At 40.1% G+C, this 23,933-nt stretch overlaps 1 protein-coding gene and 1 pseudogene across 7 annotated transcripts in view; one reads left to right on the forward strand and one right to left on the reverse strand.

Moving 5' to 3' along the window:
- RTN4IP1 (reticulon 4 interacting protein 1) overlaps positions 1–23,933 on the reverse strand; it is a 77,050-nt gene that overhangs the window by 32,736 nt on the left and 20,381 nt on the right. For all 7 annotated transcript variants that reach the window (XR_008625741.2, XM_055113996.2, XM_055113997.2 and 4 more), the window contains exons 5-7: positions 17,034–17,082; positions 6,314–6,450; positions 1,546–1,729 (exon numbers count right to left, since the gene is read on the reverse strand). Coding sequence is in view for 6 of the 7 variants with exons in the window: in XM_055113996.2 (XP_054969971.1) it covers positions 1,546–1,729; positions 6,314–6,450; positions 17,034–17,082 (370 nt within the window). In the remaining variant the exon portion in view is untranslated. The remainder of the gene's footprint in view (positions 1–1,545; positions 1,730–6,313; positions 6,451–17,033; positions 17,083–23,933) is intronic.
- LOC112440213 (U6 spliceosomal RNA) lies at positions 21,871–21,970 on the forward strand (annotated as a pseudogene).

Consider the following 23,933-nt stretch of genomic DNA (forward strand, 5'->3'; position numbering starts at 1 on the left):
CATAGCTCTTTGTTATGACCTCTAAGTACTTAGTACACAGAATTCAAGAGACCAAAGTCCTAAGTTTCATCCCCATAAAAGGTCCCAAATTAATATCTGGAATAAATGAAATGCTAAAGATAATTATCAAGCCAGTCATCTCACAAACATGAGTCAGCGTTGGTCGGACTGACACAGCGACTCACAGCCTTTTTACCACTGAGGAACTTTCTACTGCCTTGTTGCAGAGTCTCAAGTATTTTGCTTAATTTTAAAAAATAGAATTTGTGTTTTTTTGAGACAAGGTCTTCCTCTGTTGCCCAGGCTGGAGTACAGTGGCACGATCACGGCTCATACCCTCTGTCTCCCAGACTCAAACCATCCTCTGGCCTCAGCCTCCTGAGCAGCTGAACTACAGGTATACACCAACATACCTGGCAAATTTTTTTATTGTTTTGTAGAGATAAGCTCTCACTATGTTGCCCAGGCTGGTTTTAAACTTCTCAGACTTAAGCAATCCTCCCATCTCCACCTCCCAAAATGATGGGATTACAGGCATAAGACACCGTGCCCAGCCTATCTTTATTTTTTCTATCATGTATTCCATTTTAACATCAATTCATATTTTAAACCAATGATCTATAATTACCACCAGTTTATCCCATGAAATTATAAAAGCCTCTGTCCCCACTGTGATGACAACAGGCTACGAGGTAAAGTAGAGAGCAGACGCTCAAGCTCTGCTATTAGTCTTGTAACTGAGGCTCATCTGCCCTAGTCTCCAAGGCCCACCACTCACCAATGTGTGCAATTTGGGTGAGATGTATTCAGTTTTGAGCTTCATACAGCCCTGGTAAAAGTGGCCCTGTTTCAGAGTCAGGCTGACTAACCAAGTCCCAGAAACTCCCATCATGCCATTAATAGCTGGAGTTTCAAATTTACACGGAATACGCAGTGTTAGAACAAGTTGATACAATCCCAGCAAAGGCATGAGTGGAGGCTTACTCAAGTAAAAGTACAACTTGTTTTACTCATAGACCTCTAAATGTCAGAAAGCCCCAGTCTGGGAATCGCTGGTCTATCCCAATATAACGAAAACAGCAGCTGTAAGTTTTCATCTTTATATACAAGAGACTTTAAGTGTTAAGACATGAAACAGAGAGAGGGTCATCAGGTAGAGACAAGAAGGAAGCACAGACAGTACATCAGATGTAATCAAGAGAGGCAATAAGTAATAATAAAGGCAACATTTAACAAGGGCTTTTTATGTACTAGGCATTATGCCATGTCTCCATATGGACTACTTCATTTGATCCTTACAACAATGTGGTAAGGTAGATCTATTAACAGCCTCATTTTACAGGGGAAGACATCGGGGCTTAGAGACATTCAGTAACTTGCACAGGGTTACACAGCTACTAAGCAGAGGTCAGCTACTAAGCAGAGTCCATGCTTGCAGCCACTGTGCTATGTGGCCTCCAAGAGAAGAGAAACTGGCTAGGTGGCAAACCAACTTCTAGCAGCAGGAGGCTGCCTGCAGTCACCAACCAAGACCCTTCTTCCTACCTTTAATGCCTTTGAACCTACAGTGACTCCTGTCTGCAACATGCCATCTGCTATGCCCAATCGGTCCATGTTCAGGAGGAAAGGAGTCACCAAAGTCACATAGGTGGCTCCTGACCATTTCTTGAGAAAATCTGGAGCCCATGTTTCAGTGGATCCACCAACATTATCAAGGATAAAATCAAACCTGGAGAGGAAGAACCAAATCAAAACATGGTTGTCAGGCTTTACACTGGACTCTGATCCTCCTTCCCTTCCAGTACCAGTTGGCTTAGGGTTTATTTCAGTGACAAATCTTAAACTGTGCTGCACCTCGCCATCCTGCAGAGGGGTGGCTGCTTTGATGGAGACAGAAGGACATACTCATTCACTGGATCTATGACTTTTCTCCAAGGTAAGTTGAATGTGACTAATTTTTGTCATAAAATCATTTCATTTTCTAGTACTTTAGAATGGCTTCAGCAAGTAGTTCTGAAAAGAGAGTGGTTTTGGCTCACTACAATGCACAGAATAGCCCCTCACAGCTAAAAAATTTTCCAGCCCAAAATGTCGATAGTTGAGAAACTAAGGTTGCCAAGGTTGAGAAAGTCTGACTTAATTAAGCTTTGTAAAAAACTGCAAAACTTTCCATTCGCTATAAAGTGTTCTTTAGTGCACATGGATACTTGAAAGTAAAGTATGAGATTTTCACCTACAAGAATGATTTGCTTTTATTCTCTTTACAGTCAGAAATGCTCATGGAAGCATCCTCTTCACCTTCTGGAATTTTCTATCATTTGGTTTCAGGTACAGCATCAGGACAATGCAAAAGGAGAAATGAACAGCCTGTTCTAACATGCCAAAAAAATTCAGTCATAATGGAATCCACAGAAACTGACAGATATTCAACTTCTTACATCTAAACTAAAACTTCTGTAATCACTATATTCTATTGAAAAGGGATAAAAATAAGCTTTGAAATAATTTTGAAAACAAAGATCTATATAGAGAATACATGCAAATAAACTGAGCAAATCAGTTGATGAATTCCTCTTTGGTAAATCTTTTCTCCCAAATTCATCTGGATGATGTCAAACATTAAAGTTCCTAAAACCGCTTTGGCCAACTTTGTGGATCTTGAGTATTTTATAGAACTAAAATGAAGAAGGGCAAGGCCGGGTGCAGTGGCTCATGCCTGTAATCCCAGGACTTTGGGAGGCCGAGGCGGGTGGATCACCTGTGGTCAGGAGTTCGAGACCAGCCTGACCAACATGGAGAAACCCTGTCTCTACTAAAACTGCAAAATTAGCCAGATGTGGTGGCACATGCCTGTAATCCCAACTACTCAAGAGGCTGAGGCAGGAGAATCGCTTGAACCCGGGAGGCAGAGGTTGTGGTGAGCCGAGGTCATGCCATTGCACTCCAGCCTGGGCAACAAGAGCGAAACTCAGAAGAAGAAGAGGAAGCAGAAGAAGAAGAGGAAGAAAAGGAAGAAGAAGAAGAAGAGGAAGAGGAAGAAGGAGGAGGAGGAGGCGGCGGCGGAGGAGGAGGCAGAGGAGAAGGAGGAGGGAGGAGGAGGAGGGAGGAGGAGGGAGGAGGAGGAGGGAGGAGGAGGAGGGAGGAGGAGGAGGGAGGAGGAGGAGGGAGGAGGGAGGGGGAGGAGGGAGGGGGAGGAGGGGGAGAAGGAGAAGAAGAAGAAGAGGAAGAGGAGGAAGAGGAAGAGGAGGAAGAGGAAGAAGAGGAGGAAGAGGAAGAGGAGGAAGAGGAAGAAGAGGAAGAGGAAGGAGGAGGAGGAGGAGAAGAAGAAGAGGAAGAGGAAGAAGAGAAAGAGGAAGGAGGAAGAGGAGAAGGAGGAGAAGGAGGAGAAGAAGGAGAAGAAGGAGAAGGAGAAGAAGAAGAAGAAAGAGAAGAAGAGGAGGAGGAGGAGGAGGAAGAGGAAGAGGAAGAAGAGGAAGAGGAAGAAGAAGAAGAAGAAGAAGAAAAAAGGCAATTGAAATCTAAGGATATGAAATGCAGGAGCATGATGACCTTAATAGATGACCATTCTTTTCACTAAAAAAGTGTCTACTTCATTTCCAAGTTTTGAATGTACGAATCTGAGGATACTTAACTTAAAGAAAACTTAAGGGCAGCCTGGTATTATAGAACAGGCATTGTCTGAGAAAGAAATCTGGAGACCAGGTTGTGGATCCAGCTCTCCCAACAAATGACTGGTGGCATGACCTCAAGTATGCAAAAATTCATAACTCCTCTGCCCTTCACTCTCTCAACTACAGCATCATAGGGTTGGACTGAAGGATTTCAAAGCCCCTTCTTGCTATAAAACTCTAAGATTCAAATACCTAAAAAGCTGCTATTTGGAAGGAGGAACATATTTATCCTAGGTAGACTGAGAGGTCAAACTCCAGGCAGAAATTACAAAGATCAATTTTAACTAAAGCTATCAAAGAAAAGAAGTAGTAACAGCATGCATTTATAAGTCACGAAGGTCCCCCTACAAGAAAAGTACAAGCGAAAGGAGCAAGACCACTTGCCAGGAAGAGATGCCAAGGAGGGAAGCATAGCACCGGTTTGGGAGCCTAGACTGAGTGTCCTCTAGCCTTCCGTCTGTCAAGTTCTCCTATTCTCTGGTGACAAATTCCAGACATGTATAAAATTTAAGGTAGGCCAGGTGCAGTGGCTCATGCCTGCAATCCCAGCACTTTGGGAGACCAAGGAAGGCGGATCACCTGAGGCCAGGAGTTCAAGACCAGCCTGGCCAACATGGTGAAACTATCTCCACAAAAAAAAAAATTGAAAAATTAGCCGGGTGTGGTGGTGGGTGCCTGTAATCCCAGCTACTCAGGAGGCTGAGGCACAAGAATCACTTGAATCCAGGAGGCAGAGGTTGTGCCAAGATCACGCCATTGCACTCCAGCCTGGGCAACAGAGTGAGACTTCATCTCAAACAAAAACAAATACAAAAAAAAAAACAAAACCCCTTAAGGTAGATAGAGGGGAATGGGTAGAACTTGGCCCCAGTATCATGTTGCTATTCCTAGAAGCATCAGAAGATACAAGATCGGGCTGGGCGCGGTGGCTCACGCCTGTAATCCCAGCACTTTGCAAGGCCGAGACAGGTGGATCACGGGGTCAGGAGTTCGAGACCAGCCTAGCCAACATGGTGAAACCCCATCTCTATTAAAAATACAAAAATTAGCCAGGTGTGGTGGCGCACACCTGTAATCCCAGCTACTTGGGAGGCTGAGGCAGGAAAATCACTTGAAACCGGAAGGCAGAGGTTGCAGTGAGCCAAGATCGTGCCACTGCACTCCAGCCTGGGCGACAGAGTGAGAATCCATCTCAAAAAAAAAAAAAAAAAAAAACAAGATCAACCTAAACTACTGCTTTCTAGAAGCCAGATCTCGGAAACCTGTCATGTCCTCACTCTCAAGGCGCTCAAAGAGGCTTAGGCCCTGACACACAGACAAGAGGGTAGCTGACAAAATCTCTGAAAGGGACATTGTTAGTCCTTAAACATGCCAGGCATGTTCCGGACATGGGAGCTTTAGGTTTGCTGTTCTTTCCAGCTGGAACAATTGTTCTCCTAGATTCCCTCAATAATTAAATAAATATTATTGAGCACCTACTACATGCTACTACACTCTTCCAGCTGGAGGGATACAGCAGGGAGCAACACACAAACACACAAATCCCATTCATTTGGCTTGCTCACTAAAGCCTCCACTCAAATGTTGCTTCCTCAGTGAGGCATTCTTTAACCTTGCTATTTATAACAGCCTCCTCCCTATCTATTCCCTTTCATTTTTTTTCAGAGCACCTACCACTAAAACCGCCCAAACAAGAATGTAAGCTCCATGAAAGTGGGCATTTGTCTGGTTCACCACTGTAGCTGGTGTTTGGAACCCTGCCTGGCAAGAGGAGAAGCTCCCTGAACAGTTGAAGGAATGATGAGTTGGCTGGCTGCTGCTGGGTGCACTACCAAACTACTGCTAGAAGTTGGTGGCACTGGCTGAGAAAGGCCGGGCTGTGTCAGATAAGGACTCCCTTTTTTTTCTTTTTTCTTTCTATTTAAAAATATACTTCTACTCAATGTGGTCAAGAGTAGTTGACTTCTGAAAACTAATCAAAAAAGGGAAAACCTTTTAAACAGAAGCAGTAAAATAGCTTTCCAAATACTCCTCATTTCTGCTCTCAGCTTCAGCTTGGTCTTGGCTGGATAAAGGTCAGATGAATAAGCTGGAGTCACAGTCAGAATCAACATGACCCAAGAGAATTCCTGAATGCATTCCTGCTTGGTACCTCAGGCCAAACCACAGCCTGGCATTCAGACACACTGGGAACATCCACAGTGCTCCCATTACCAAGATTTAGACTTATACTGTTTCTCTTAAGCCTTTTTTAAGCCAAAATATGGAAAGTATGTTTTGGGCTAATCATGTATTTCATGAACTACTCTATATTCTTCCTGTGGTGACAGATGCCACAGAAGGGAACACATTTCCAATTTTGTCTTCAGGCCTCTTACAAACCAGCATGCTAACTTAAAAATTAGCAAAGACCATGTAAGCAAAATAACTTCCTCAGTGCCTATCCACATGCTGTTACTGTGTTGTATTAACATCTGGAATTAAAACAGAAGCCAACCTAAGTAACTTCTAGTGACATGGAATGTTTTCATAGACCCTTCTCAAGATTCCAACATGATTGTAAAGCCACCAAGCCATCTCAGACCTGCATAATCAACTGTCCTTGTTCCCACTCCCAGTGTGAACATTGTTCTAATACATACGGTTTTAAGCATTTCAACTGCTCTTCCACACTTCCAGATTTGTAATCAATTACATCGTCTGCACCAAGCTTCCTTACAAGTTCACTGGCATCTTGGGAGCAAACTGCTGTCACATGAGCATCCCATGCTTTCATTACCTGCCCCCCACCAAAAAGAAAAAAAGAATAAAAAAGGGAGAGATTAGAAAAACTGACTGCATTGAAAAAAAAATCATTGGCACCATGTATACATATATCAGACTAATCTCTAGAGAACTTTAAGTACGTCATCTTAACCAGAACTATAGGAAGCCATCTGTCAGAGACTAGTAAAAATGGTTAAACTTTTGTTCAGTAAGAAAATCCCAAGAAAGAGATCTCATTTTCCCTATATGAGACAGCCAGCCACCTTATTGTCATGAAGTTATAACTAATCCACTTAGAGAGGGACTCAGTGCCTCAACAGTAACAGAAAAGACAGGAGTTGAAAGCCTCAAATTTGCCAGGTGCGGTGGCTCACGCCTGTAATCCCAGCACTTTGGGAGGCCGAGACGGGTGGATCACCTGAGGTCAGGAGTTCGAGACCAGCCTGGCCAACATGGTGAAACCCCGTCTCTACTAAAAATATAAAAAATTAGCTGGACGTGGTAGCGGGCGGGCACCTGTAATCCCAGCTACTTGGGTGGCCAAGGCAGGAGAATTGCTTGAACCCCGGAGGCAGAGGTTGCAGTGAGCCAAGATCGTGCCATCGCACTCCAGCCTGGGGTACAAGAGTGAGACTTCGTCTCAAAAAAAAAAAAAGCCTCAAATTTAGCACTTTCAAGGATAGCAAAGTTAAATGGCCCCAAAATAGCAGGTCTTCAGAAAAATGACTATTTAAAATGTATACAGAACATTAAAATGCCACATATCTTCATTTGCATCTCTAATAAGTGTTAACACAATATTGAATCAGAAAGCGTGTCAAAGTAACGAGCTATTAAGTAATAGGTAACATACGAAAAGGTTCTCTTAAAAAAGGGAAGAAACTATAATCATTTTTTCTTAAAAACTTGGATCAGGTCCTCTCCCTTGGAGTAAGAAAACCTAAATAAATGTTACCCAGGTTTTAAAATACAGATACCTTATATTTTAAAATAATAAAGAATAACTAGATTTAAATTAAAAGGAGAGCTAAATTCTAATGTTATTCAGAATTAAGTATCCAGAAAGCATCCTGCTCCAAAATTGCTAAAATTCTTTTCTATAATGTTAATTTCATAGACTTAAAAGGGGGCTATTTTCAGCTAATTTGAGAATAGCCACTTGAAGTTTACTAAGAAATTTTTGTGCAGATAATTATAGATCATAAGAGATCACTTGTTTTCTCAATCTTGTCCTAAGTATCAATTTCCTGAACTTCCTTAATATAAGATGTAAAGGCTCACTAGAATACAAGGGATCTGTGTTTGTCTGGTTCACTATTGAATCCCTACTCCATGGCACACAAAGGTGCTTAGTAAATTTCTGTTAAATACAAATGTAAATAAAGGGTTTTTAACTTATTCATAATCTTACCCAATTTCTCACTTTTAAAAAGCAACATTGACCAAAGACTTATATATCCTGAAAAACTGTGGGGAACTGAAATATTTAGGAGTGATATGATATACAATTTATTGTTTATGGGCTGCAAACAGAGACACTTGAGTGTAATGATATGTTGCTTTTCACAGCAAGTCCTAAATCAAATTCAAATATGTGAAGAATATAATCCAAGATGAATAGCTCATTGTGACCATCCTTTCTCTAATACCTATATTAAAAAAGAAACCATTGAGGAAAAAGAAAAGTATGTTCTAAGCACCCACATTTAATACATGTTTTTCTTTAAACAGTATTAAATCCTCAGGAAGAATCTGTCACATGTTGAAACAGGTTTTTTCCCTCAAATTTCTAGTTTTCCCCCTCAAATTTCTAGTTTTTCCTCTCAAATTTCTAGTTTTTCCTTTCCCATTTAGAGCTATTTATTATCTTTGAACATTATGAAAATGTTTTAAAAACAGTTTTACTTAATAAAAGTTTTTCATGTAATATAAAACACAACTATAGAAAACACCTATAGACCGGGTATGGTGGCTCATACCTGTAATCGCAGCACTTTGGGAGGCTGAAATGGATGGATCACTTGAGCTCAGGAGTCTGAGACCTGCCTAGGCAACATAGTGAAACCCCGTCTCTACTAAAAATACAAAAAAGTAGCTGGGCCTGGTGACGCATGCCTGTGGTCCCAGCTACTCAGGAGGCTGAAGTGGGAGGATCGCTTGAGCCGGCGGGGGTGGAGGTTGCAGTAAGCCAAGGTCGTACCACTGCACTCCAGCCTGGGTGACAGAGTGAGATTCTGTCTCAAAAAACAAAAAACAAAGAAAGAAAGAAAACAGCTATAGGGTGAACACCACCCAGATAAAGAAGCAGCACACTGGAAGCTATGCCAAAAATTCTCCTATGTGCCCCAAACCACAGAAGCCCCTCCTATCCTTTCCCAAAATAATTATTCTGATTTTTATAGTAATCACCTCCTTGCATTTCAAAAGGTTTATCACCCAACAATGCATTCTCTAGACACTATAGTCTTGTGCATTCTTAAAATGTGGTATCTTTTAAATCTCTTTTTTTATTATTTATTTTTGGGTTTTTTTGGTTTTTTATTTGAGACAGTCTCACTCTGTTGCCCAGGCTAGAGTGCAGTGGCATGATCTCGGCCCACTGCAACCTCCACCTCCCAGGTTCAAGTGATTCTCCTGCCCTCAGCCTCCCGAGTAGCTGGCACTACAGGCACGTCACACCACGCCTGGCTAGTTTTTGTATTTTTAGTAGAGATGGGATTTCACCAGGTTGGCCAGGCTGGTCTTGAACTCCTGAGCTCACGTGATCCACCTGCCTTGGCCTCCCAAAGTGCTGGGATTACAGGTGTGAGCCACTGTGCCCGGCCTTAAGTCTCTTTTAAATCATAGGCTCCTGTTCTATCCCTTTGCTTTCCTATAATTTATCTGTGGAAGAATCTAGGCCATTTGATCTGTGGAGTTTCCCACAGTCTGGAATTTCTAACTGCACACCCACGGGACAGTTCCACACGTTGCTCTGTCCTCTGTATTTTTTGCAACTCGGCAGATGGATCTGGAGACTAGATCTGATTCCATTTCAATCCCTTTAGCAAAACTATGGACAGTGTCTGGCAAAACTAGAGGAGGCACATCATGTCTGCTTGAGGCTCTCTTTATTATCTTAGCAGCTGTCAATGCTTAATACCCATATCTGCTTATTGGTGGTTGCGAAATAGTGATCTTCTAATTCTACTTATTTTTATTTAAGTAGTTGGAATACTTTCTTTCTTTCTTTTTTTTTTTTTTGTGGGGGACAGTCTCGCTCTGTCCCAGGCTAGAGTGCAGTGGCGTGATCTCTGCCCACTGCAACCTCTGCCTCCTAGGTTCAAGCAATTCTCCTGCCTCAGCCTCCCGAGTAGCTGGGATTACAGGTGCCCACCACCACGCCCGGCTAATTCTTGTATTTTTATTAGAGACGGGGTTTTGCCATGTTGGCCAGGCTGGTCTGGAACCCTTGACCTGAGGTGATCTGCCCGCCTTGGCATCCCAAAGTGCTGAGATTACAGGCATGAGCCAACGCGTCCAGCCTGAATACTTTCACAAAATAACACTGCCCCTCATATCACTGCCCCTCACATATTATTTTGTCTGCTCAATTATACAGTTCATGTAGGAAAGGCAAGACAAATGCTTAACTGTTTTTCTTTATCAGTTTATAAGATAATAAATTGGTTCCCTATCAAATTCCAAAAGTGACCTCTTTTGAAAAAAGTATCATGAACTCATGGATTTAAATATATTTAAAAGGTTTCAACCCATTGTAATGGTCATTATTATTACTGAAGCTCAAATTGTTACATCTTTGGGCATTTCTTCAAGTTAGCTCTTGAGTCTTTTGACATGACCTGACTAGTCTTTGATATCTTCCTTGCTATTTAATGTATTCCAGGTTAATTCTTTATATTTGTGCCCTAGATCTGAAATCAGCTACTTCTCTAAGAAGCCCTGCCTTGTTTCAGTGAGAAATGATATTTCAAGTGATGGCTTTACATACACACATACACAAAATATCTCTTGAGTTCATATTGACACTTCCAATTCTAATTTGAGACTACAAAATCCCAGCACTTTGGGAGGCTGAGGCAGGAAGGTTGCTTGAGGCCAGGAATTTGAGACCAGCCCAGGCAACACAGCAAGACCCCGTCGCTACAAAAACGTGAAAAAATTAGCTGGGCATGGTGGCATGTGCCTGTAGTTCTACCTACTCAGGAGTTTGGGGTGAGAGGATCATTGAGCCCAGGAGGTTGAGGTTGCAGTGAGCTGTGATCATGTCACTGCATCTCAGCCTGGATGACAGAGCAACACACCGTCTCAAAAATAATGACAACTATTGCACTGTATTTACCTTGTCAGAACATATGGCTGTTCCTACACTCTCTCCTTCTAAGCCCTCATTTAGTTTTGTTCTACAGGTAATTGTGCTGAACATTTACCACTAGTCCTTAAAATGTCTTCATAGTCATTCCTAGTCAGAAGCTCATTATCTAGTAGATTCCTCAGAAAAGGATCAGAAGAACGATATTCCCCATGTTCTTGATGTTGATAACAGTCTGTATGTGTCCATGATACCTGAAGGCCTGTTTTGTTGTATAAAAGATTCTTGGCACACTCTTCCTTGAGTATCTGAAATATGTTACTCCATTTTTTTCTGCCAAAAGTGTTACTGACAAAAAGTCTCATGATAGTCTAATTTTATTTCTCTTATAAGTCACGTCATCTTTTTTCTTATATGGACACATAAGTAGCACATGTGCTATTTTGTCTAGATTTCCAAAGGATCTTATTTCTTTTTTCTTTAAAGGCCAGTAATTTCACTATAATTTTTCTCCACATTTTTATTAGTAATTTTCCTTAGTGTTGCTCAGTCTGGGTCCATGTCCTTAGAAAAGTGATGTGGCTATTCAATATGTAATTTCAAATCATTTAATTTCAGGACAGTAGGAAAGTTTCTTTAATTATTGTTTTAATATGGGTTCAATTCCCTTGCTTTGGTTTTCCCCTTCGAGGACTCCTAGTATCCATATATCAATTTTCCTTGCCTGTCATCAATATTTGATACTTTCTCTTGAATCTGTTTTTATCTTTTTCTGTTTTTTTGAGATAGGTCTCACTCTGTCCAGGCTGAAGTGCAGTGGTGTGATCACAGCTCACTGCAGCCTCGACCTCCTGGGCTCAAGTGATCCTCACACCTCAGCCTCTCCATAGCTGGGATTACAGGTATGAGCCACCATGCCCAGCTAATTTTTGTATTTTTTGTAGAGACGAGGTTTTGCCATGTTGCCCAGGCTGGTCCTGAATCGCTGAGCTCAAGCAATCTGCCCTCCTCAGCCTAGCAAAGTGCTGGGATTACAGGGTGAGCCACTGTGCCCAGCCTATCTTTTTGTTTCTTTTGTAATTTGAATTTTTTTCTGCATTTTGCTTCTTTTTTTTTTTTTTTTTAATTATACTTTAAGTTTTAGGGTACATGTGCACATTGTGCAGGTTAGTTACATATGTATACATGTGCCATTCTGGTGCGCTGCACCCACTAACTCGTCATCTAGTATTAGGTATATCTCCCAATGCTATCCCTCCCCCCTCCCCCCACCCCACCACAGTCCCCAGAGTGTGATATTCCCCTTCCTGTGTCCATGTGATCTCATTGTTCAATTCCCACCTATGAGTGAGAATATGCGGTGTTTGGTTTTTTGTTCTTGTGATAGTTTACTGAGAATGATGATTTCCAATTTCATCCATGTCCCTATAAAGGACATGAACTCATCATTTTTATGGCTGCATAGTATTCCATGGTGTATATGTGCCACATTTTCTTAATCCAGTCTATCATTGTTGGACATTTGGGTTGGTTCCAAGTCTTTGCTATTGTGAATAATGCCATAATAAACATACGTGTGCATGTGTCTTTATAGCGGCATGATTTATAGTCATTTGGGTATATACCCAGTAATGGGATGGCTGGGTCAAATGGTATTTCTAGTTCTAGATCCCTGAGGAATCGCCACACTGACTTCCACAATGGTTGAACTAGTTTACAGTCCCACCAACAGTGTAAAAGTGTTCCTATTTCTCCACATCCTCTCCAGCACCTGTTGTTTCCTGACTTTTTAATGATTGCCATTCTAACTGGTGTGAGATGATATCTCATAGTGGTTTTGATTTGCATTTCTCTGATGGCCAGTGATGATGAGCATTTTTTCATGTGTTTTTTGGCTGCATAAATGTCTTCTTTTGAGAAGTGTCTGTTCATGTCCTTCGCCCACTTTTTGATGGGGTTGTTTGTTTTTTTCTTGTAAATTTGTTTGAGTTCATTGTAGATTCTGGATATCAGCCCTTTGTCAGATGAGTAGGTTGCGAAAATTTTCTCCCACGTTGTAGGTTGCCTGTTCACTCTGATGGTAGTTTCTTTTGCTGTGCAGAAGCTCTTTAGTTTAATTAGATCCCATTTGTCAATTGTGGCTTTTGTTGCCATTGCTTTTGGTGTTTTGGACATGAAGTCCTTGCCCATGCCTATGTCCTGAATGGTAATGCCTAGGTTTTCTTCTAGGGTTTTTATGGTTTTAGGTCTAACGTTTAAATCTTTAATCCATCTTGAATTGATTTTTGTATAAAGTGTAAGGAAGGGATCCATGCATTTTGTTTCTATTAAGGAGCATTATGTGTTGTGTTTACTTGCTATTGAGTTCCTCTTAGTTTAGTCTTCTATTACTAAACGATTTTTTCATTTAGTTTTACTTTTTTCCTATTCTGATTTATTTTGTTTTTTTCACATCTTGTATTATATTTTTAATGTCTTTTAACTTGCTTTGAAATAGTAGGTGACATTTCAGGCTGTTCTGTAGGCATGTATTCTGATGTGCTTTTATTATAGGGCATGTTATTCTACACCTTATTTTCCCTTTCCTTATAATAGCTTTGTATGGGATTTAACCTTGATGCTTTTCTATTACTTTTTAATTTTATTACAATTTTTTGTTGTAAAATATAATACAAATAAAAGCATACAGAATATAAATATACAGCTTAACAAATTATTACAAAGCAAATATTATTATAACCACTATTCAAAATTAAGAACTAGAATACCACCTGTGCCCCTAAGCCTCCCAATTAAAACCTCCTCAACTCCCTTAAAAAGTAACTACTAACTGGACCTTTAGTGTAACCCTTTTTGCTTTTTTTTTTTTTTAAGAAGTTTTACTAAGTAGACACCACCCTTAAACACTAATGCTTAGTTTCACCTGTTCTTGAATGTCATTAAATGGAACCATATAGGATGTACTTTTGCATCTGATTTCTTTTACTCAACACTCGGTTGTGGTATTCATCCACTTCACTGTGTGCAATTATAGTTTTTTCATGGCTGCATAATATTCCAATGTAAGAATATACCACAATTTACTTACTCATCTTACTGTTGATGGACATTTGGGTTTTTCTAGTTGGGGAATTTTAACAGGAATAGCCCTGCTCTGAAATTCTGGTACAAATCTTTTGGTAAACATACTTGTATATCTATCTATAGGTTATAATCCTAAAATAGGAATTCTTGTGTTGTCCTTTTTTTTTTTTTTTAAGAAATTTTACAATTTATATTGACATTTAATAGATGCCAAATGGTTTTCTTAAGTGGCTGTATCAATTTATACTCTAACCAACTGTGTATGATATTTCTCTTTTCTTTTTGCCTCTCTCCCTCTTTTCCTTTCTTCTATTTATTTATGTATTCAACTCATATTTACTGAGCCTCTGGATTGGATTCTGGTTATCAAATGATGAGTTAAAAGAAGTTAAAGTGTGCATCCCAGGAATCCTCGCCTCCTTCACCTAGTTCAGTCAGCAGACAGACAGGAAGCCTCCAGCACCATCTGGGTTCTCAAAAAGTCTAAGCTGGGTCTGGGGTGGTCTATAACACCCAAACCTCCCTCCTGGAAAGTAATGTGGCAGAGCCTCTGAGGCTACTCGCTGCCCCCTACTGGGGAAAAGAATCTCTCCCCTCATCCTGAGAGAGGCTTAATCAAGCTCCCTCTTCTAGGAGCCAGTCAGTTACACATCTGACCACAACAGGAGCAGTCACTGGGCCCCATCATGTTTCTGGAGGCTTGGGGAACTTTTGGTTTGTTTTGTTTTATTTGAGGTAAAATTCATATATATCACCATTTTCACAATTTTAAAGTATTTAAAGTATACAGTAGTCTCTAGTACACTCACAATGTTGTGCAACCATCACCACTAATTCCAGAATATTTTAAGTGCCCCAAGAATAAGCCTCACACTCATTAGGTAGTCATTCCCCACTCCCTTCTCCATCTACCCCCAGCCCCTGACAACCACTAATCTGCTTTCTGTCTCTGTGGATTTGCCTATTCTAAACATATGATATAAATGGAATCATACAATATGTAGGACCTTTTGTTTCTGGATTTTTCTCACTTAGCATGTTTTGAAGATACATCCATGCTGTATCATGCATCAATATTTTATTCCTTTTTATGGCTGATATATAATATAGACATATAATATTCCATTATATGTCTATACCACATTTTGTTTATCCATTCATCAATTGATAGAGTTATTTCCACTTTTTTTCACTATTATGAATAATACTGCTATGAATATTCATGAATAAGATTAGGCTTAAATGTATGTTTTCATTTCTCTTGGGTATATACCTAAGAATGGAATTGCTGGGTCATATGGTAATTCTATGTTTAACATTTTGAGGACCCAACAAACTCTCCCACAATGTCTGCACCATTTTAACTTCCCACCAGCAATGTATGAGTGTTCTAATTTATTTACATCTTTGCTAACATTTTTCATTTTCTGTGTTTGCTTTTTATTGTAAGACACAGTATCTCACTGTGGTTTGGATTTGCATTTCTCTAATAAATAAAGATATTGACCATCCTTACATGGACTTACTGGCCACTTGTATATATTCTTTGAAGAAATATCAATTCAAGTTCTTTGCTAATTAAATACTGTGCTGTCTTTTTGTTGTTGAGTTATAAGAGTTCTTTATATATTCTGGATACTAGACTCTTACCAGATAAATGATATGCAAATATTTTCTTCCATTCTATGGGTTGTCTTTTCACTTTCTTGATAGTGCCCTTTGACATACAAAAGTTTTTCAATTTTGATGAATTTTTTTCTTTGGTTGCTTGTGCTTTGGGTGTCATATCTAAAAATCTGTTGCCAAATCTACAATCATGAAGATTTTGTCTTATGTTTCCTTCCAAGACTTTTTTTTTCCCTTTCCCTGCCTACTCTTCTAAGAGTTTTACGGTTTTAGTTCTTATGTTTAGATCTTTGATCCATTTTGAGTTTTTTGTTTTTGTTTTTGTTTTTTGAGACAGAGTTTCACTCATCACCCAGGCTGCAGTGCAGTGGCATGATCTAGGCTCACTGACACCTCCGCCTTCCAGGTTCAAGCAATTCTCCTGCCTCAGCCTCCTGAGTAACTGGAATTACAGCCACATGCCACCATGTCCGACTAATTTTTGTAATTTTAGTAGAGACAGGGTTTCACCATGTTGGCCAGGCTGTTCTTGAACTCCCGACCTCAAGTGATCCACCCACCTTGGCCTCCCAAAGTGTAGGGATAACAGGTGTGAACCACCATACCTGATCTTGAGGGTTGTTTTTTTTTTTTAATATGATGTGAGGTAGGGGCTCAACTTCATTCTTTTGCATGTGGATATCTAGTTGTTCCAGCAGTATTTGTTGAAGGAACTATTCTTTTCTCCATTTAATGGTCTTGCCATTCTTGTCAGAGTCAATTGACCACAAGAGGTATGGGTTTATTTCTGGATGCTCAATTCTATTCCATTGATCTATAAGTTCACCCTTATGTTTTGATTACTGTAGCTCTGTAGTAAGTTTGAAATCAGCAAGTGTGAGTCCTCCAACTTTATTCTTTTTTAAGATTGTTTGGCTATTTGGGGTCCCCTGTGATTCCATATGCATTTTAGGATCAACTTGTCCATTTATGAAAAGCAAAAAAAAGCAGTTGCATTTTGATAGGGATTGTACTGAATCTATAAATCACTTTAGGGGAGTATTGCCATCTTAACGATATTTTGGCTACTATATTTCTATACAAATTTTAGAATCAGCTTACCAATTTCTACATTTTGCAGGCTTTTTAGCCTGCAAAAATTTTGATTGGAAACTAGTATTGGTTTTTGACATTGGCTGTTTCCTACTAAATTGCTAACTTCCATCTACCTGCACTGCCCATGGTCTTCCTTCTTAAAAGCTTTCCTACATCTGCTATCAAGGACATCCACACACCCACTCATATTAAACTACTACAAAGCTTAATGCTTCCTTCTACATTAGAATATTTTCCTTACAGTGAGCTATGATTGTGCCACTGCACTCCAGCCTGGGTGACACAGCAAGACTCCATCTCTAAAAAATAATTTTTTCTAATTAAAAAAAGAATATTTTCCTCTTACAGAACAAGCTGAAATTACAGCGCATTTACCAGACCTACCTTTCTCTCAGCTTTTAAGGAGAAATAATTTATCTTAATTTATAAATTCATGCAAACAAAATCCTCCTATTCACAAGATTAAAAAATGGTTTTACCTGTATAGCAAAAGTACCAACTCCGCCTGAAGCGCCTAAGATTAGAACACTGCAATGCAAAGGAAACCACAATTAATGAGAATCTAAAGCAGATATAACTGGATAAACGTTTTCAACATATAACTGGTTGATGATAAGATGATAAATAATTCTAAAAGAAAATAAAGTTATTCAGCTTCCCAAGATATATGACACAAGGATTTTTATTTTAGGTTCACCAAGAAACTGCAGTTGCTTAAAATAAAGACATTCTATGAGCTCTGTACCAAGAATATCAAATACCGAAAATACCAATAATTTGTTGGTTTAAGATAGCTCAGATGGTCCTTTGTAACATCTGCCTTATAATTTTTCTAGGCTGAAATTGTTAGAGCTTCCTCTATGAGAGGGAGATTTGGGGCCCTTTTTAATTTGTTATGCTTAGCTGTTCTCTAAGAAAAATCACATTCCTGACTACATTCTCACCAAAGTGAAATAAACATCTTTTGTTCAGACATGTCAAGTTCATCAACTTTCATAAATGAAAATCAATTCCTATCCTCGATGTGGCTTCCTGTTAAAGCAGAGGAATCTGTCCAACCAGCACAACCATCCTCATACTGCATGTTCTTACCATGTTAACTCACAATAGCCTTGAAGACCAGGGTGCTGAGCCTGGATCAGTCAGGGCAGGAGGGTGGGGTGGGACAAGGGTGAAGGGGTGAGGGGTAGGGTAAGGGATAATGAACTCTCTGAAATTGTGAATTTCCTAAAATAACATGTAAAATTTGTGCGATGATGCATATGCTTATTGACAAGGAAAGGAATCTAGACCTATCATCTATTTCCCAAAGACGTGTGCAATCCAAAAGAGAATCACCAGTCAAAAAACTGCTTTCCATGCTCTTACATTTTATTCTTAAATTAAGGTAGAGCTTCAGAGAACTGCCTACTTGGACTGGATGGTTTCAAGTCCCAGAAAATTGTTTGTACTGTACTTTGGTGTCATGCTACTGATTGAGGCTGAGGGACATTATAAAAAGTGATTGTTTGATATCTGATACTGTATTAGCTAAGGGGATATTGTTGACAGAATTCATGAGAATTCTCTTTATGACGGCCTACAAAAAAAACATTTTTCTGAACACTAAGTGGTGGCATTATCTGTCCTATTTAACATCACCATAAATTGAGTAACTGCTAGTGTGGGTCCCTACTGCCTTGGCTGCTGGAAAGTGCAGGGAATTTTGCCACCTATCTCTAGTAAGTACACCAAATCTTGGAATGCGCATTCTATCTATAACCTTCACCCTAGTTTCATTTCATTTTTTTCTATCTTGCCCAAATCATAGAAGGCTGTTTATCACCCTTATTTATAGCTTAACAGTCACTACTAAAATTTTTGAGCCAGTTGTTCCCTTTGAAATTAAAACCATTAAATGTAATTAAGCCAATTCTCCTTCCAAATTGTGTTCCTTCTAGAAGGATTTATAATTTCCAAAATTATAAAGACTAGAAGAAATTTTAAAGATCCTGTTAGGGTTCAGAAAACAATACCCCAGAGTATGTCACTTTGACATGCTGAGTACTTTGAAGTAAAGAAGCAGCCTCAGAACGAAGGTCTCTCTGACCTTCTCTCACCATCCCGGCCACGGTCTCTCATCCCTTCCCTTTGTCTCTCCTGAAGTGCAAAGGGAGGATTTCTCTGAAGTTCGCTCAGAAGGAATGCTATTTTCTTGGGCCCCCTCCCTATAATCTCACCAAACACAGATTAACTCACATGAAAGAAGACTAGAGTAGGTGCCACACCCACAGCCCAGATAAATTTTGTCCTAGGCTACTGTCTGTTCTTTGGGCCCATTCATCTCCCCTCAAAATAATTTGCTCTTCCTCTAAAATTGCCTACATACTCCCCTTCCCTCCACCCTATGAAGACGGTATGTAGGCATCACCCATTTGGCCCTTCTTTGAGGTTCATACCTTGTGTGACTTCCATGTACCTGCACCTTATTACCTGCCCAGGTCTGCTGCCACCAACACTGACAGTGACCCCACCCCTCCAGTAGTAGAGCTGCCACACTGCCATGCATGCAGTGCAGAGACTAGAGGACCAGTTCACCTGGGGCCCACAACTACCACTGCTGGCCCTCATGCACAATGACCACAGTGCTGAGGACTAGTCCACCCCAAGCCTGCCATCCACACCAGCAGCAGGAATGCCATGTAGCTGCATATGTCACCTAGTGACCTGAGGACCAGACTGCCTGGCATCCCTATGTCCAACAAAAGTGCCCAACTGGCCAAGCGCGGTAGCTCATGCCTGTAATCCCAGCACATTGGGAAGCCGAGGCAGGCTGATCATGAGGGCAAGAGATCGAGACCATCCTGGCCAACATAGTGAAACCCCGTCTCTATTAAAAATACAAAAATTAGCTGGGCACGGTGGCACACGCCTGTAGTCCCAGGAGGCTGAGGCAGGAGAATCATTTGAACCCAAGAGGTGGAGGTTGCAGTGAGCTGAGATGGCACCGCTGCACTCCAGCCTGGCAACAGAGCGAGACCCTGTCTCAGAAAAAAAAAAAAAGTGCCTAACAGCCTCCACAAACTACAGCATAAGCCACTGAGGAATTACTGACACGATTGATAGTGATTACAGCCAAAGAAATCATACAAAGATGCTGGGTGCGGTGGCTCATGCCTGTAATCCCAGCACTTTGGGAGGCCGAGGTGGGCAGATCACGAGGTCAGGAGATCGAGACCATCCTGGCTAACATGGTGAAATCCCGTCTCTACTAAAAAAAATACAAAAAAATTAGCCAGGCATGGTGGCAGGCGCCTGTAGTCCCAGCTACTCGGGAGGCTGAGGCAGGAGAATGGCATGAACCCGGGAGGCAGAGGTTGCAGTGAGCTGAGATCACGCCACTGCACTCCAGCCTGGGCAACAGAGCAAGACTCTGTCACAAAAAAAAAAAAAAAAAAAAAGAAATCATACAGAGACTACACTACTGCGCTCACCCAGGAACAAAGCCAAAGCACTCTACTCAAACAACACAATAGATACATCTACAGGAAAAAGTACTGGAAGCACTAGCCAGAGCAATTAAGCAAGAGAAAGAAATAAAAGGCATCCAAATTGGAAAAGAGGATGTCAAATTGTCCCTCTTTGCAGATGACATGATCTTACATATAGAAAAAACAAAAGACTCCACCAAAAACCTCTTAGAATTGATAAACAAATTCATTAAAGTAGCACAAAATCAACATACAAAAATCTGTAGCAGCCAGGAGCAGTGGCTCACGCCTGTAATCCCAACACTTCAGGAGGCTGAGGCAGGCAGATCACTTGAGTCCAGGAGTTCAAGACCAGCCTGGCTAACACAGCAAAACCTATCTCTACTAAATACAAAAATTAGCTGGGCACAGTGGCACACGCCTGTAGTCCTAGCTATTTGGGAGGCTGAGGTGGAAGGATCACTTGAGCCCAGGAAGGCGGAGGTTGCAGTGAGCTAAGATCGCGCCACTGCCCTCCAGCCTGGGTTACAGAGCAAGACTCTGTCTCCAAAAAGAAATTTTTTAAAATAAATAAATATAAATAAAAATTTAAAAATCAGTAGCATTTCTATATACCAACAATGAACTAGCTGAAAAAGAAATCAATTTCATTTACAATAGCTACAAAAAAACCACTTAGGAATAAATTTAACCAAGGAGGTGAAAGATTTATATAATGAAAACTAGAAACACTGATAAAAGAAATCAAAGAGGGCTAGGCACGGTGGCTCACACCTCTAATCCCAGCACTTTGGGATGCCAAGTGGGGGAGGATCACTTGAGCTCAGGAGTTCAAGACCAGCCTATCTCAAAAAAATACATATAAATTAAATAAATAAATAGAAAAGAACACAAAAAAATGGACATCCTATGCTCATGGATTGGAAAAATAAATGTTGTTAAAATGACCAAACCACCCAAAGCAATCTACAGACTTAATTCAAGCCTTATCAAAATATCAATGACATTCTTCACAGAAATTTTTTAAATCCTAAAATTTGCATGGAACCACAAAAGACCTTGAATAACCAAAACAATATGCACAAAAATAAAACAGCAGGAGGCATCACCCTACCTGACTTCAAACTATACCACAAAGCTACAGTAACCAAAACAGCATGGTACTGGTATAAAAACAGATACACAGACCAATGGAACAGAATAAAGAACCCAGAAAAAAATCAACCTATTTATAGCCAACTGATTTACGACAAAGGCAACAAGAATTGATGTTGGTGAGAGGATAATTTCTTCAATAAATGGTGCTGGGAAAATTGGATATCCATATGCAGAAAAATGGAAACTAGATGCCCATTTCTCACCATATATAAAAACCAACTCAAAATGAATTAAAGACTTAAACATAAGAGCCAAAACAAAACTATTAGAAGAAAGCATATGGGAATACAGGCAAAAATGATATAGGTAAGACTTCAAAAGCACAGGCAGCAAAAACATTAATAAATAGGACTATATCAAACTAAAAAACTCTGTACAGCAAATGAAACAACCAATGAAGAGACAACCTGTAGAATGGGAGAAAGTATATTCAAACTCTACAACCAACAAGGGACTACTACCCAGAATATATAAGGAACTCAAAAAACTCAACAACAACAAAAAACTAGTAATCCAATTAAAAACGTGCAAAGGATCTGAATAGACATTTCTCAAAAAGAGAAAAATGATCAAGCATAGGCAAAAAATGCTGTACATCACTAATAATCAGGGAAATGCAAATTAAAACCACAATGAGATCTCTCACCCTAGTTAGAATGGTTATTACCAAAAAGACAAAAAACAGGGCTTGCTTAGGCAGCACATATACTAAAATTGGAATGACACAAAGATTAGCATGGTCCCTGAGCAAGAATAACATGCAAATTTGTGAAGTGTTCCATATAGAAAAAAGACAAGAAAAAAAAAATATTGGAAAAGATGCAGAGAAAAGGGGACTCTTATACACCTTTGGTGGGAATATAAGTTAGTATAGCCAATATGGAAAACGGTATGAAGTTTTCCCTAAAAGTAAAACTATCATAAGATCCAGCAATCCTACTACTGAGTATTTATCCAGAGGAAGGAGAATCAGTCATATCAAAGAGATATCTGCACTCCCATGTTTAATACAACACTATTTGCAATAGCCAAGATATGGAATCAACTTAAATGTCCATTAACAGATAAACAGGTAAAGAAAATGTGGTATGTATACACAAGGTAATACTATTCAGCCATAAAAAAGAAAGAATGAAATTCTGTCATATGTGGCAACAGGGATGAGCCTGGAGGACATTATGTTAAGTGAAATAAGTCAGGCACAAGAAGATAAATACCATGTTTTCACTCAAGGGGGAGCTAGACAAGGTTGAAGTCACACAAGCAGAGAGTAGAACTGTGGTTTATCAGCCGCCGGGAAGGGTAGCAGGGAGGGAAGAACAGGGTGAGGTTGGTTAACAAATACAAAATTACAGCTAGATAGGAAGAATAAGTTCTAGTACTCTATAGCACTACAAGGTGAATATAGTTAATAATAATTTATTGTATACTTTCAAAAAACTAAAAGAGAGGATTTTTAATGTTCCCAGCACAAAGAAATAATCAATGTTTGACTTGAAGGATATGCTGATTGTTCTGATTTGATCATTACACATGGTATCCATGTATTGAAATATCACACTATGCCCCATAAATGTGTACAATTATTACATATCAACTAATATTAAAAGGAAATAAATAAATAAATGTGTATAACTTTTCTCCTATTAATCTATTATCAGTTGATTTCAGCATACTCAGTTATAGAAACTTCAGAGGGCAGAGGTAAAGTACCTTTTGCCCTGACAATTCAAACATAGCTTTAGTCTTCCTAAATGAGGGGGAAAAGTATGAAAAGTGCTTCAAAAATACATTCAAAAATGAATTCCCCCATGAAATATTTCACCCTCTTACTTTTGTCCATTCTTATAGAAGTGTTGCTAGTCAAATTCTCATTTAAGTTCCTCACAATATATTACCTGCACTCTCCAACTTTTCCTCTCACTATTTCCTGAATGGAACTCTTCCTCTGAGACTCTGTTCCCCTCATTCTTCCCCCTACATTGCACACACACTGGCCCATTCCTCCAGGCTCTAGAATGCTATAATTACCTGCTGAGGTCTCCCTTCCCTTGAAGGCCCAAGTCCCAGTTTTCCTCTACAATACCCTTAACATAGCCTGGAACCTGTTATCTATGCCACACATCCTACTTCCCAACCTATTCTGCAAGCTCTTAAGGTCAGAGACCTCATATTATGCTCTGCACTGGCCACAGTGCCCTGGATGTAGCAGATGCCTGATCAAAGTTTCTTGACTTTCAAAATCAACCATGGCCAGACATGGTGGCTTACGCCTGTAATCGGGCACTTTGGGAGGCTGAGGCTGGAGGATTGCTTGAGCCCAGGAGTTGAAGATCAGCCTAGGCAACATCATGAGATCACATCTCTACAAAAAATAAAAAATAAATTATCTAGGTATGGTGGTGCTGAGGTGGGAGGATGGCTTGAGCCCAGGAGTTTGAGGCTGCAGTGAGCAATGATTGTGCCACTGTACTCTAGCCTGGGTGACAGAGTGAGACCTTGTCTCTAAAAAAAGAAATCATCCAATCATCATTATGTCCTACAATCAAGGCAACAACTGCTACTACCTCAAGTGAGGGGATCGCCTGGCTACTTGAAAGACTGCATTCAAGTTTCTTCCAGTAAAAAAAAAAGCTTGAAAATAACTTCTAATTCTCTCTCTGTGAATGCTGGATACTAAATATAATGGCTACTTCAGGATCCAACTGCCAAATACATCTCCGACCTCATCATTGTCAGTTCATCTCTTCC

The sequence above is a fragment of the Pan paniscus genome, chromosome 5, assembly GCF_029289425.2.
Source record: "Pan paniscus chromosome 5, NHGRI_mPanPan1-v2.0_pri, whole genome shotgun sequence".
Taxonomy (NCBI): domain Eukaryota; kingdom Metazoa; phylum Chordata; class Mammalia; order Primates; family Hominidae; genus Pan; species Pan paniscus.